The following is a 15,595-nucleotide window of genomic DNA, read 5'->3' on the forward strand; positions in this document are numbered from 1 at the left end:
GAATTTTTTTTGAAGGACTGTTAGGATATAGAATCATTTTACATTTGAATAGTTTGTTAACTTGGTGATTCGGTTTCTGGACAGCAACCAACAGCCATGCTTTGATTTGTTATTGCCATAGAAACTATGGAGAGAATTATTGCTGTAAAAACCATAGCCTATTGGGATGGGAAAAAAAAGCTTCAGATAGACAATCAACATATTGTGCAAAGGCTCTTTTCAAGTCTTTTCAGTTTCATCCCTATTGTAGCGTTTGAAGTTGACCTGATTTCATCTTGAAATCTATTTGTTACTGAAAAATCATTCCAGCTGGCTTAAATATTGTTCGATTTTCTGAGGATTTGAGAGTTTTACATTTGAGTTTTTAAAATTCATACTTTTTTCAGTCAGAATTGGACAGTGCAGAAATCAATGCTGCATTTGTGTACTTTTACTTAAGAAAAGCTACATTTTATTTCCACATCAACCTTGCTCAATAGCATAGATAATCGTGAGGTACTCTGTCAACATTTCTTTGTTATAGCTAATATTGATGTTGAGACACAAGTATGATTTTATGTTCCAGTTGAGCTGGAATTGAATCAGGACAAGGAAGATGTATGGCCATGGTGCCTCCTCCTTAGCTGTGTACTGAGTATTAACTCATCATGTTCAGTGGTCCGTATTTTGCGATCACAGTTGGACACTGGGCCATTTTTAACTCTTTTCTTTTTGTGCCTGAAGTGTCCATGTCTGGTATGACTCCAATGGATGCATGAGACGGGCACACATGCTGGTCTTGCCAGAAGCACCCACATCTACTGAAAGAAAAACAAATTAAAAATCCAGTGTGTGCAACCACTGAAATGTCAGGGGATATCATAAACTTACTTTGAAACCTTAATTTTTAAATTAAATTTCCATGAGGACACAAAATTAGATGGTTCAGCGTGTTTGTACTATTGAGATCAACACTGCATTCAGATTTAACCAGCTGGCAAATGAAATCGAGAACATGATAGGCACAAATCAGTGAATCCAAGTGATCGGTGCTGGTGCATAGAAAACATGCAGTAGTCATAAAACTGATTTTGAGGCCGGTGCACCACTTTACATATAATACAGTCAGAAAAACAACCTTTACCAGTACACTCTGTTTCCTGTGTCTTGGTAAACTTCATAGCCATTCTGCCACTACATCTTCACTTCCAGGAATTTCAGTTTCAAGAACAAAAATCCACGATGTAGCGCTTTGTCAAATGCATCCTGAAGAACCGTATGCCTTCATCACCAGGTTATTGTCCAACAGATTTATTGGGAAGTACAAACTTTTGGAGCGCTGCTCCTTCGTTAGATAAATGTTCATCTTCTCTGTTGCTTCATGAACAAATTTAGTCCAGTTAATCTACTGCAACGTGTCCAGCAGTAATTTATTAACCGATGTTTTTCCAAGTGACAAATGCAGCAAATATATCTAGTGAGCTGGTGGGATGTCATTTGGAGATAATGATCCAAAACACAAATTGATAAGCTCACTAGATTGATGTATTTGCTCAGTTTATTGTTTTTCTTGATTTTGCAGACTTTAAGTCCTTTGGCACCACCTCCAGGGTTAGTAGATTGTGACCAGACTCACTGCTATTTATACCTTAACTACATCATCAATTGTGTAGGCATCCTGCGTAGGCTAGGTAACTTTGTGTACTTTTGAGACTTACCAGCCTATTACAGAGGAACCTCAATTATCCGACTATCAATTATCCAAATATTAGATTATCCGAAGGAGATCTCTAGGTCCCGATAGAAACATTACGTCAAAGAAGTGTTCCCAACACTGATCACGTTTTTTGTTTACAATGATTAAAAGTGAACTCACTTTACTGAAATGCTGTTGAGAACAGTCTTGGACTAATGGGAGCCCAGGCACCATCTCCAAATGACTGACCTCCCACCCTCCCTCTTTTCCCCCCGCACTTGCCATGGAGTTCTACACTGGCATGTACCCTAAAACCCCCTTCCCCCAGATAATCTGTTCGACATTGTCCTGTACAGGGCAAAGGTGGAACCTGTCAAAAAGTTGTGTATGTGGCCGTGGGTGTGTGTGCTATTTGGAGACTCTCCTCGCAAAAGGTGGCAGCAGCCGCAGTTTTGTTGTTGGTGTCCATTCTGGCGGCCTGGTGAGGGGGTGGGGGTAGGGTGGGGTGAAGGGGTGGTATTTTGCGCGGATGGGGTTGGGGTAGGGGGTATGGTGTTGGGCAGGGTTGTGAGGGTGGGAGTGGGCAGGAGTGGAAGTGGGCGGCAGGTGGTGTTGGAGGGCGGGGGGGTGTGGGAGAGGAAGGGAGGCAGTGTTGGACGGGGTTAAGAGGGCAAGAGGTTGGATGGGGTTGGAGGACGGGGTTGTATGGGGTTAGGGACCACTTGCGCGTGGTGTGCTGCTGTCTCGCCTCCTGAACGGGGAGCAGACTTAACGGAAAACTCTGAGCCCTATATGAATGGCATTTAATCAAATAACTGAATAATCAGTTATCCAAACGAAGTAGTGCCTGCCCATCTCGTTCAGATAATTGAGGTTCCTCTGTAAATACCTTCTCCATTTTTATTTTAAACAGTGTCTCTTGCAGTTTTTTTTTTTCTCCCCATATTTAATTTGGTTCTGTAATGCCTTTTGAGCATCCTTTTTCTTTTTAATTTTAATCATTATCATTAAAATAGAGGAGACTCAGCTCTGTTTTTATGTGCACATCCTTTCATATGTTCAAATGTATTTCAGTTCCCCCACTTCATTCCTCATAATCAGATCTTTATTGCACTGCAAATACATTGTAACATTCTGTCATTACTTTTTTGTTTAGATATTTCTCCATTTTCTACCTATCTGTATCCTTAAAATTATGCCCCTACAGTGTATTCGGATAATTGAATCCCATTTAATCATTGCTCTGCAGTTTTTGTATTTTGAATATTGCTAAAAAAGATGTTTCGTTTAAAAAAAAATTATCTCTCACTCATCAGGACAATTTGCAAGAAAATCTTTTTGCTCACTCAGGACGGTTGTTAGTTTTGCAAGCACAGGCTGACTGAGTATAGTCATCATCTTGCCTACTGTGAACAGCCAAAGTGATATGCTGTTTGATATGATCATCAGACTTTGCAAAGTTCACAATACAGTGTCCAACTTGAGATACCTTCTGCAGTTGGGCAATTTATGCCACGTAATCCCAAATATGTGAAGAATTATGCTAATGACCAATTTAGGATTGTCAGTCAGGTTCGGTGTGTGGAATTCTTCCAGTGCTGGAAGGAACATACATTAATACAGAGGGTCCTCTTTGCAGATAGACAGAATGTGCATCTGTCTCTATTCCTCAAAAGAGATGATCGTCATTCTCTGGTTCATTTTCAGGGCAGTGCCGTGAACAATCAAAGCAAATCTGAATAATTTCAAACTTGAAAATGCTTGGCATTTAACTGTCAGTCTTCTTAACTGAATTACTCCACATGGCAGTTACCCTACCAATGACACTTCACTTGCCAATCAATCAACTGTCCTCACACAATTTAAGTGTTGGTCACCCTGTACTTTGGTCATTTTTGCAAGTCGTCATGATGAGTGCAAGATGGAACTCTTCAACAAAATGTCTTTTTTTTTAACCAGAAATGTTCAGGTTCTGCAGTAATGACTAGTTCTTGTATCTTTCTGAAATTTGCTTCTCAAATCTTCTTCCCATGACTTGGAAGTCTGTAGTATATACCCAACAACATTAGCTCTTCAATTGTATCTCTTACTGCTCGTCAAATCAATTTTGTTTAAACCATCAAGAAAGTAATTCCTTTCCAGAGCTGTCACAATCATTATCTTTGATCAGTATTGTTACCCTGCTCATTGTTTTTTCCTTTTTAAGAGTCATAGAGATGTACAGCATGGAAACTGACCCTTCAGTCCAACCTGTCCATGCTGACCTGATATCCCAACCCAATCTAGTCCCACCTGCCAGCACCCGGCCCATATCCCTACAAACCATTCCTATTCATGTACCCATTCAAATGCCTCATGAATGTTGCAATTGTACCAGCCTCCACCACATCCTCTGGCAGCTCATTGCATACACGTACCACCCTCTGCATGAAAAGATTGCCCCTTAGGTCTCTTTTATATCTTTCCCCTCTCACCTTAAACCTATGCTCTCTAGTTCTGGACTCTCCGACCACAGGGAAAAGACTTTGTCTATTTATCCTATCCATGCCCCTCATAATTTTGTAAACCTCTATAAGGTCACCCCTCAGACTCCGACGCTCCAGGGAAAACAGCCCCAGCCTGTTCAGCCTCTCCCTGTAGCTCAGATTCTCCAACCCTGTCAACATCCTTGTAAATCTTTTCTGAACCCTTTCAAGTTTCATACCATCTTTCCGATAGGAAGGAGACCGGAATTGCACGCAGTATTCCAACAGTGGCCTAACAAGTGTCTTGTACAGCTGCAACATGACCTCCCAACTCCTGTACTCAGTACTCTGACCAATAAAGGAAAGCATACCAAATGCCTTCTTCACTATCCTATCTACCTGTGACTCCACTTTCAAGAAGCTATGAACCTGTACTGCAAGGTCTCTTTGTTTAGCAACACTCCCCAGGACCTTACCATTAAGTGTTTAAGTCCTGCTATGATTTGCTTTCCCAAAGTGCAGCACCTCGAATTTATCTTTCCTCAATACCTTGTAGCCCAGTTAAAGGATAGAATTCTGTATGGACTGTATATTGATGTAGACAAATAAATATAATGCATGATTATCATTTGGGAAAATTCAGACACCTATGCCCATTTGGTGTTTGATGTGATAATGTGCTAGAGGAATACTGGAGATAACAGGGCCATCAGTCTTTCAGGACAGACTGAATGGTAGTATCAGTCTCTGACACCACTGACTAAAACATACAATATAAATACAGTCGGTTCTGCTATAACGCAGTAGTTCCGTTCTCATGCAATCCCATGATATAAAAAAAATCACGTAATTGCAGCACAATGTAATGAGGCTGGAATTGTGTTATAACCATTACATGCTTTAAAAGTTCGCGCTTTAGAAACAGTGTCCCGGTTCGTCAATCATATTGTAGTGAATTTGCATTAATGAAATACGCATTACAGCAGAATGACCTGTAATCAGATCTATTAGGTATGTGAAAACAAACGAAATTTCCTCATTGAAGTTTCAGTGACCTGTAAAGATTGGAGTAGCACAAGTTTTAATCTTTTTGTTATGTTCGCTGTGACAGCTTTAGTAGGTTTTAGGAAAATGTAGATGGGTTTGTTAGATGAGCAGAGCAGTGGCAGATGCTATTTAACTCTGATAAGTACAAGGTGATGAGCTTTTGAAGAAGAAATTAGATGAGGGAGTACTTTATGAATGTCAGGACACTGGGTAGCTCAGAGGAATAGAGGGATCTTGGGGTAATTATCCATAGATCCCTAAAGTCAGCAAAGCAAGTGAATCGGATTGTCAAGAAAACATATGGGACACTTGATTTCAATAGCTGTGGTATAGAGTGAAGAATAAGGAGGTAATGATGGAGTTGGATAGAGTTTTGGTTAGGTCACAGCTGGAGTACAGTGTGCAGGTCATGTCACCTTACCACAGGAAGGGTGTGATAGCGTTTGAAAGGGTACAGAGGAGGTTCACCGGGATGTTGCCTGGGATGGAGCAATTGAGTTGTAAGGAGAGACTAGATAGGCTTGGATTGTTTTCTTTAGAGCAGAGAAAGCTGGTGGAGGACATAATTGAGGTGTATAAGATTGAGAAGTTTGGGAGCAGCTGTTTCCCTTGGTTGAGGGGTCAGTCGCAAGGGGGTATAGTTTTAGGATAAGGGATAGGAGATTCAGAGGGTCTTTGAGAAAAAAAACTTTTTCCACTCAGATGGATGGTGAGAATCTGGAATAGAAACCTTACAACCTTTTAAAAAAAATTTGGATGAGCACTTGAAATATCATAACGTTCAAGGATACGGGACAAATACAGGAAATTGGGATTTGCACACCTTTCGTAGTAATTATTTGAGCAGACTTGATGGGCTGAATGGCCTTTTCTGCGCTCTGAGTCTATGTGTTATATAATATTAAATAGGGTATTTGCATGTTTGTCTAATGTTACAAACCATTGTGTACTAATACGAAGGTTGTGACCCCATGTTTTAGATCAGTGATTCTCAACCATTCTTTAGTCACGGCCACCCCATGAGCTCTTCTCAGATTCCAGGGAGCCCCTTTCAAGCAGGGATACAACACAAACAGGTGGACAGAAAATCATTTAATATTGAACACCAAGAAAACTTGAACGTTATGATATACTGGACAAAATATTTTAGAAGTCTGTATGAAATTAAATATCTGTCAGCCTAATGCGATCCTTGAGCTTGACGCTTTTCTGCTTGTTGCATGATATTGGGCTCCAAATTAGAGAATGACAGTCGGAGGTCACCTCTTGGTGGTTGTGATATCAATTCTGTTCCTGGATTTTGACAAAGAAACTACCTTGCAGAATCCGCTCTCAACCAAATATGTTGAGGGAAAGGCAATTAAAAAATATTTGGGCTTTTTCAATGTGTTGTAAATTTATTCGGCAGATCACTCTTGATCTAAAAATCATTTTATAACTGACTACTTGCAGTTATATCACTCTGAAGATCCATCAACCTCTCTTGAATTTCTGCCTCATCTTGGGTGGGTTTACTTCAAATGGGCATGGGATTTGATGACGTTTACAGCCTTTATGACAACTGAAAGTGAAAGATTGAAATGTCCTCCTAAATGTTTAGCTGCTAAGTGCTCCCTGTGAATGACACAATGAATAGTAAAGACAGAAAGTATAACTCTTTTCAGGTGGGCAATGAATCCTCTGTATCGACCAACCATAGAAGCAGCAACATCAGTTGCACAAGCAATCATATTCTCCATTGGAATACTGTTCTCACTTAAGTAACTTGTGACTTTTTCAAAAATAGACAGATATACAGTCCCCTTATATTTGTTTTAATCCTCCTGGCAAACAGTATCTCTTCCATTAGTTGGTTTTTGTTCCAGAATCTCTCATCAGTCATGTGAAGAGCATCTTTATTTTGTAAAGTAGTTTCGTCTAATTGTCAAGAGAATATCTTGGATTGTAATGAACTGACCAATCGCTCTTCAATGTTCTGTGCCATTTCATCGATTCTTCTGGCAACAGTAGTATTACTTAAAATAATTGCCTGAATTGCTTCTTTGGCACTCAAATTCATAACATCAGATATTATTATGGACACTGAAGTCCGAATAAATGACTTACTAATGTTGTGAGCATTTCCAGTTTTAGCAATCAGTTTACTAATTTTGTGTGATGCAATAAGACTCTTTTCTGTGATGTTTGAGTAAGCCTTTGTTTCAGCATTGGCTTTCTCTCAAAATTATCTGGAAAGTTTTTGAAGAAATCTAAGGGTTTATCTTTCTTATCCGGTTGCGAGGTATTCAAATTTTTTTTCAATTTGCTTGGCCTCTTGCTTTCATTTGACAATGTAATCATGCAGTTCAAACACATGGGCAAAGATGAGTTTTGCAGAATGCGATGAAACCCATCCGATAAGTATTCCACTGAATACTGCCAATAATATTTTTTCACCAAGCAAATCATGGATAAAATTATTTCTGAAAATAATAAAAATAATCGTAAAGCACTTCTTACAAGGAAAATAATGAACAAACCAACTAGGGGTAAAAAAGGCTAGCAAGACACGCTGATCTTCGGATAATGAGGTATGGTGCGAACTTTTGTCTGAATACGTTGACCTGGTACAGTCTGATTCGCGACTGACTCTGAAGTGAGGCTGTATGGGAGGAGCTTAAGCAATCCATTTCCCAGTTCCGCCAAATTCAAACAGTGTGCTGGAAAGATATTATAAATAGGACTACTGACTCCAATAAAGCTTGTTGCTTGGGTATTTCATCAGTTTGGTTACCAGGGCCTCCATAAACCCTTGTGGCTCCCTTTTCACAGTTTTCAGTCTGTGGCCCCACTTCAAATGTGCCAGGGCCTGCTGAGAATGGCTGTTCTATATTATGGGCCTGCAGAATCATTTATTCAGCATCCAACTCATCACAACTTGAATTTTACGAGTCATAAAGTCATATAGCACATAAACAGATCCCTCTGTGCAGCTAATCCTTGCTAACCATAATCCCAAATTAAACTAATCCCAACTGCCTGGGCTTGGCCATATCCCTCCAAATATTTCTTATTCATGTACTTCTCTAAATGCTTTTAAATGTTCCAAGTTTACCTGCATCCAGCACTTCCTCTGGAAGTTCATTCCACACACAAACCATGCTGTGCTTAAAAAAAAAGTTGCCCCTCATACCTTTTTAAAATCTTTCTCCTTTAACCTTAAAAATATATCCCTCGACTTGAAATCCCCCACTCTAGGGGAAAGAACCTGCCATTCACCCTAGTCATTTGCCTCATGATTTTATAAACCTCGATAAGGTTACCCCTCAACCTCCTACACTCCAGTGACAAAAGTCCCATCCTGTCCTCCTCCCCTTATAACTCAAACTCTCCATTCCCAGCAACGTCCTGATAAATCTTTTCTGAATCCTCTCCAGTTTAATGATATCCTTCAGATAACAGAGCAACCAGAACTGAACACAATACTCCAGAAGAGGCCTCACTAACATCCTGTACCACCTCAACATAATGACCCAAATCCTATATTCAATGCTTTGAGCAATAAAGGCACATGTGCTAAATGCCTTCTTAACCACCCTGTCTACATCTGAAGCAACCTTCAAAGAATTAGCTATCTGAACCCCTAGGTCTCTCTGTTCTACAACACTACCCAAGGCCCTACTTTGAATTGTATAAGTCCTGCCCTTATTTCTTTTATCACAACATTTTATAAGCTTTAATTAAATCATCTCATTCTTCTGAACCAATATAGCTCCAGTTTACTTAAACTGACCCTCACGTAGTTGGTGTCACCAAAGCTTTAGTCTGTGCATCTGGATTACCAGAGATATGGAACAGAAAAATAGATTCTTTGGTCCACCTCATCTGTGCTGACCAGACGTCGCAATCTGACCTAGCCCCATTTGCCAGCATTTGGCCCTTATCATTCTTAACCTTACCTATTCATATACCCATCCAGATTCCTTTTAAATGTTGCATTTGTACTCACCTCCACCATTTTCTCTAGCAGCTTATTCCATAAATGCACCACCTTCTGCATGAAAACGTTAGCCCTTGGGACCTTTTTAAATCTTTCCCCTCTCACCCTAAACCTATGCTCTCTTTTTTTTTGGACTGTCCCAACCTGGGGAAAACACCTTGGCTGTTCACCTGATCCATGCCTCTCATAATTTTATAAGCCTCTAACCACTCAGTCTCTGACTATCCTTGGGAAAAAAAGCCTCAGCCTGTGCACCCTCTTCCTATAACTCAAACCTTCCAGTTCCAGCAACATTCTTGTAAATCCTTTCTGTACCCTCTCCGGTTTAACATCATCCTTTCTATAGAAGGGCGCTCAGAATTGTACATAGTATTCTAGAAGTGGCCTCATTAACTTTCACTGCCTTCCAATTCACTTGCAAATATATGAGTATCTGACTCTGTGCATTTTCAAAGTACAAACTCGCTGTTCTTTGGTCCTGTATTCACCAAGGCATTTCTGTCATTATGCATGCGGACTTAGGTTGATCCCATACTGCCCTCCATTCTACTTCCCTTAATTCCAAGGGATGAAAACCTGAGTGGAAATGATGGCCAATTGGTTTAGCCATTTTCACCACCATCTAGCAAGAGCACGTAAACTCTATTCAATCCTGCTCTTGTCAAGCACATACTCATAATTTCCTACTTTTTCTTGCATGCTGCAACTCCATGTTCCTATGTGCCCTGATACCATTGTTAGTCGAGGATCTAACCACTTATGCCTTGAAATAGTTAATTACTCTCTCTGCCATTCTCTAAAGAAGAGTTACAAAGGCTTTCAATTCTCTGAGAAAAGATTCCTCCTTATTACACTGTTAAATAAGAAATCCTTGATTTTTTTAAGCTGTGCTCCATTGTTGTAGTCTCTCCAACAAACGAACCATCCCTCAGAATCTTGTATGTCTCAATTAAAGTCACCTTCTAAACTCAAATGGGAAGAGGCCCATCCTGTCTAGTTGTCCTTCGTAAAATAACCGTCCCAGGTATCAGCCAAGTGAACATTTTCTGAACTTGATGTGGCGGTGCCAGTGTTTGACGAGGGTGGACAAGTTGAAAATCACATGACATCAGGTTATAGTTCAACAGGTTTATTTGGAAGTACAAGCTTTCGCAGCACTGCTCCTTTGTCAAGTATCTAGCACAATAGGACAGAATTTATAGCAAAAGGTCATAGTTTCATACACTGATGCAATATATTAAACAAACCTGCTGTTAAGTCTTTCATCTTTTAGAATGGGCTGCAGGTTTTGATTCATTAATATGTAAATTCCAGAACTACTTTCAAGTCACATTCCCAAGATAACTTAAGGTTTTATTTTTGAAAAGTGATATCACATCTCAGCTCAGACAATGCATTAACGGTGTGAGGTTAGAGTCTGTATGTATTCCTGTCCTGAGTCAGACTGGTTCAATTCCAAAATAGAAATTTATAAATTGGTGTGCCAGACCGGAATGTTCCCTCCCAATCGGGGACCACTTCAACAGTCAGGGACATTCAGCCTCAAATCTTCGGGTGACTGTCCTCCAAGGCGGACTTCTGGATATGCAACGATGCAGAGTGGCCGAGCAGAGGCTGAAAGCCAAGTTTGGTACCAATGAGGATAGCCTCAGCTGGGACCTTGGGTTCATGTCACATTACAGGTGACCCCACTACTCTATACACTCTCACACATACACTCACATACACTCACATACATTCTCATGCAGTCACACAGTCTGTCTCTCATACACACGCACTCTCTCAGGCGTACGCGCACAAACACCCAAACACTCACAACAATGCACGCACTCTTTCAGGCATATACTCCATCACACACTCTTTCTCATACTCTCACTCTGTCCCTTACATGCATGCACAGATGCATATAAGTCTGTGGGGTGAATTTGTATTTGCAGATACAATCTATTTTGTTCAAAAAGCATACAATCTGGGAGCAATCAATATTTGTTATAATCCATGTGACGTGTTATAAATTCTTACTTTGGAAATAGAATCAGTCTGACTTAAGATTAGAATACATACAGATCCTAACCTCACACCATTAATGCATTTTCTGAGCTGAGGTGTCACTTTTTTAAAAAGAACCTTCAGTTATCTCGGGAATGTGATTTGAAAGAAGCAATGGAATTTACATATTAATGCAGCCCATTCTAAAAGATGACAGACTTAACATTAGTCTAGATTTGTATAATATATTGCATTAATATATGACACTATGATCTTTTGCTATAAATTCTGTGTCCTATGATCCTACTTGACTAGCTACCTGATGAAGGAGCAACGCTCTGAAAATTTGTACTTCCAAACAAACCTGCTATAACCTGGTGTCATGCGATTTTTAGCATTTTCTGAACTATCTCTGCCTTTACTTTTTTTAAGCAAAGAGACCAGAGTTATACATAATATTCGAGATGAGGATCATCTGCTGTGTGCAACTGTAACAAAACTCCACTATTTTAATATTTCACTTCCCCTTGCAATAAACAACGATATTTCACTTGTCTTCCTAATTATTTGCTGTATCTGTATACTACCATTTGTGACTCGTGCCAGTACACCCAATTTCCGAGTTCCCCATTGTCTCTCCATTTAACTAATATGGTGCTTTTCTATCCTGTCAGCCAAAGGGGAGAAATTCACACTTTCCTAAGACAAGCCAATATCCAATTCTCAGCTGCAGCCTTCCAGTGCAGCATTAGAATGTAGAGCCATAGTGTACTGAGAAAGTTGTCTGTAAGGCCCTCCTGTTCCTGAACTTTATTCGTCATTACACACACACACAATGAGTTTCAAGAAATGAGAATATGTAGCAATGTAGTGCATTAGATAGATACATTTTCAAAAGAGAAATTATTGTCTCCCTCTTAACATTTCCTGGAGTTATAATTAGTTGTGTTATCTTTGTTCAATATACCAGATGCAGTTATGAGATATCATTGTATCATCAAAAAGGGTGGCATGGTGGCTCAGTGATTAGTACTGCTGCTTCACAGTGCCAGGGACCTGGATTCAATTCCAGTCTCGGGCGACTGTTTCAGTGGAGTTTGCACATTCTCCCCTTGTCTGCTTGGGATTCCTCCAGGTGCTCCAGTTTCCTCCCACAGTCCAAAGATCTGCAGGTGAGGTGATTGAACATACTAAATTGTCCACATTGTTCAGGAATATGTAAGTTAAATGGATTAGCCATGGAAAATGTAGGGTTGCAGGGATAGGGTAGGGTGTGGGTCTAGGTGGGGTGTTCGTCGGAGAGTTGGTGTGAACTTGTTGGGCGGAAAGGCCTGTTTCCATTCTGTAGGGATTCTATAATATGCGGGTCATCTTACCACTCCTCGCTATAAGCCAGTGGCAGATCCTAAATTTGCTAAGTAAAAATGTGTATTTTCCTATGACCAGTCTTACCAAATGAGGCAAATTTCTACAAGAATAGCTACTGCCAGTAAATGATACAAGCATCTTTCTGAAGCAATTTAAAACATTATTCTCTTTATTAGTAATAATGTCATTTTAAATAATGAAAATGGCGGTTTAACTAATTGACTACAGAATCCAATATGAAACCCCAAAATCCAATTCTTAGATATACCCTGTTAATTTAGCAATAAACAAAGAATAGTGAATAAGAGATATTGGTAAGGGCACCTTTTTTTTTAAACAGAGATTTTTCTTATAAGTAATACTCTTGCAATCTATTTCAGTATTTGGGTTCTTCAATATCAAATGATATCCGACTTGGAAATTGGCCTTAAGTGCTTTAGTCAGCAGTGCGATTAATCAAGTCAGGGCCGCAGATGACATTATTTTGATATATAGTGCACAGATCTATGGGCATCGTATACATTATAAAAAATGTATGGTAGATACGCTCATATAGAAAGTTGAAAGAAAATATTTTTAAAAATTCAAATTGTTGATATGTAAAGTTTAATGTTTTCCTGTAACTCTCTCTGCAGCTGCCAAGCCTGAGAAAGTTGCCAACCACTGTCCAATGTGCCATGAGAACTTCCAGCCAGGGGAGGAGGTAAGAACTTGAAAATGCAGTCAGGCCATAACACTTGTACAGCATTCAAGTGCAAAGGTTTTCCAATTTATGTATTAGAAGAGAAAATGCTTTGTAATCCCCCCTTTTTTTTGTAAATCTGTTCCAATATTCTCTGTATTTTTTTGCTATATGCTGTTATCGTAAAATTAGCTCTACAGACAGCTGTGGGCAGCTCATCGACTTTGAGTACATTACAGCTGAGTCCAATACTGTGTAGCCTATGTCCATTTCCAGCAGTGACCCCTGACTGGTGAGGATGATCAGGCTTGGCTTGACGATAGTAAGCTACTTGGAGTTCTTCTTGTGTAATTACAACTGAATAAATTGATTCAGCATGGATTAGGGATTTCATTGAGGAAATGAGTATATTTTAATTTATGCTGCCCAGATGCAACCTGGTGGAATCAATCACTTGGCTTACATAAAACCTCCCTGATGGTTATTAATTTTGTTTTTAGTGGTATGAAAACTTGATGAGTGATCTGGTCTATTGTATTATTGTACAGTGATTCATGACATAAGAATAGAGGAGATCTACAGGGTTGATCTATTCCACCAGAATATTGTCCAGGCAGTGAATCCAAAAATTCTTTTCAAAATCTCTTTGGCTCAATTATCAAGCTTTTTACTTTTATTCAACTGGAAAATTGACAACATTTTAATTTGGTTTGCAATAGTTAGCAAGTAACTAGATACATGCAAATTTTGACTCAAGAATAATTTAGTTGCTCTAAAGAATTAATTTGTTGACCTCCTCTTGGTTGTATCAGTTAAAATATTTCTGAAAAGGAAATGGTTGAATAATTGATGGTATTTGAGCGTTCTAAGGCTCAGTACTTGTGAAAGTGATTTGCATGCCCTATAGGGGCCCCTTGGTTACTGAGTTGTTTGAACAGTACCAAGGAAGGAAAAATTACCAAGGTTAAAATCAGTCACGACCAATTAATTTTGTACAACTTGTTCTCAGAACAAAGAGGAGTCATGGCAGTTGTTGAACCAGGGGAGGTAATGCCACCAAACATATAATCTAGAATTATTAACGTTCTGGAGCCATGAAATTGGATCCTGCCATGTCAAGTGATGAAATTTAAATTCAATCAAAATCTGAATTGAAAAGCTAGCAGTAATAACTGCCAATTGCTGTAAACACATTGGTTAGCTAATGTTCATTAGGAAAGGAAATCTGCCATTCTTACCTGGCCTGGCCTCCACGTTATTCCACATGCACTATGGTTAACTTTATGGTTAACTTTTAACTGGCCTGATGAGCCACTTTGTTTTACCAAACGGCTACAATATCTAAAGAAAAGACTGAAACTGGCTTGACCACCTCTCATTGATCTAAGAACTGAAAAGTAAATTGCAACAAGCCATATTGACTCTGCAAATTCCTCCTTGTCAACATCTAGGTGTTTGTATCAAAATTGGGAGAGCTGTGTCACAGACTACTTGAGCAATAACCTGACATAATCCTATTCGTGATTAAAAATGTTTCAGACACAGGCATCACAATCCCTGGTTATCTCTTGTCCCACTGGCTGGCCAGAAGCACCATAGGTGACAGCTTTTGATGTACAACCTTGAAGGAGTTGCTCTAGGAGTTGTCAATATTGTGGATTCCCAAAATCTCATGGCATCTGGTTAAACATGAGCAAGGAAATCACTGCTAATTACCACATCTTACTTCCCTCCAGCTGATGAATCCATGCTGCTCAGAATTGAACACATGTTCAATGATGGGGAGCCCAGCACTTCATTGCTAATGTCAAAGCTGCAGAGTTTACATTCATATTGAGCCAGAAGTACTGAGTGGATGATCATTTCAACTGCTTAAAAATCACAAATATCAGTTTTTCAGCAATTCGATTCACTCAAATGATATTAAAATGTTGAAGGCACCGAGGAGAGGTAAGGGTATGGTCCCGGACAGTATTCCAGCGCTAGTACTGAACACTTATGTTTCAGGGCTAACTGTGCCTCAAGTGAAGCTTGTTCCAATACAGCTACAACACTGGGGTGGAAAATTGCCAAAATGCATCCTATGCCCAAGAAGCAGGATAAATCTAACTCTGACAGTCATTGCTCTGTCAGTCTAATCTCAGTCATCAGTAAAGTGATGGAAGAGATTATTGGCAGTGCTATTAAGCAACACTAACTCAGGAATAACCCACTTACTAGTGCTCAGGTTGGAATTTGATAAGCCCACTTGGCTTCAGATGTTATTGCAGCCTTGCTCCAAACGTGAACAAAAGTTTCAATACAAAGGTGGGGGTGATGTCAACATGACATTTGGATCAAGAAGCCCAAGCTAAATTAAGTCATTACATTAAGAATTGGGGGAAACCTCT

General features: G+C 39.6%; 1 protein-coding gene and 1 non-coding gene across 8 annotated transcripts in view; both read left to right on the forward strand.

Annotated features, from left to right (window-relative positions):
• cep104 (centrosomal protein 104) overlaps positions 1-15,595 on the forward strand; it is a 198,703-nt gene that overhangs the window by 155,818 nt on the left and 27,290 nt on the right. For all 7 annotated transcript variants that reach the window (XM_072586743.1, XM_072586744.1, XM_072586746.1 and 4 more), the window contains one exon: positions 13,159-13,226. In XM_072586743.1, the coding sequence (XP_072442844.1) occupies positions 13,159-13,226 (68 nt within the window). The remainder of the gene's footprint in view (positions 1-13,158; positions 13,227-15,595) is intronic.
• LOC140487273 (small nucleolar RNA U109) lies at positions 4,764-4,896 on the forward strand. Its single transcript, XR_011962845.1, has one exon. It is a non-coding gene; the product is annotated as a small nucleolar RNA U109 (small nucleolar RNA).

Source organism: Chiloscyllium punctatum, chromosome 16 (genome assembly GCF_047496795.1).
Source record: "Chiloscyllium punctatum isolate Juve2018m chromosome 16, sChiPun1.3, whole genome shotgun sequence".
In the NCBI taxonomy this organism is placed as follows: domain Eukaryota; kingdom Metazoa; phylum Chordata; class Chondrichthyes; order Orectolobiformes; family Hemiscylliidae; genus Chiloscyllium; species Chiloscyllium punctatum.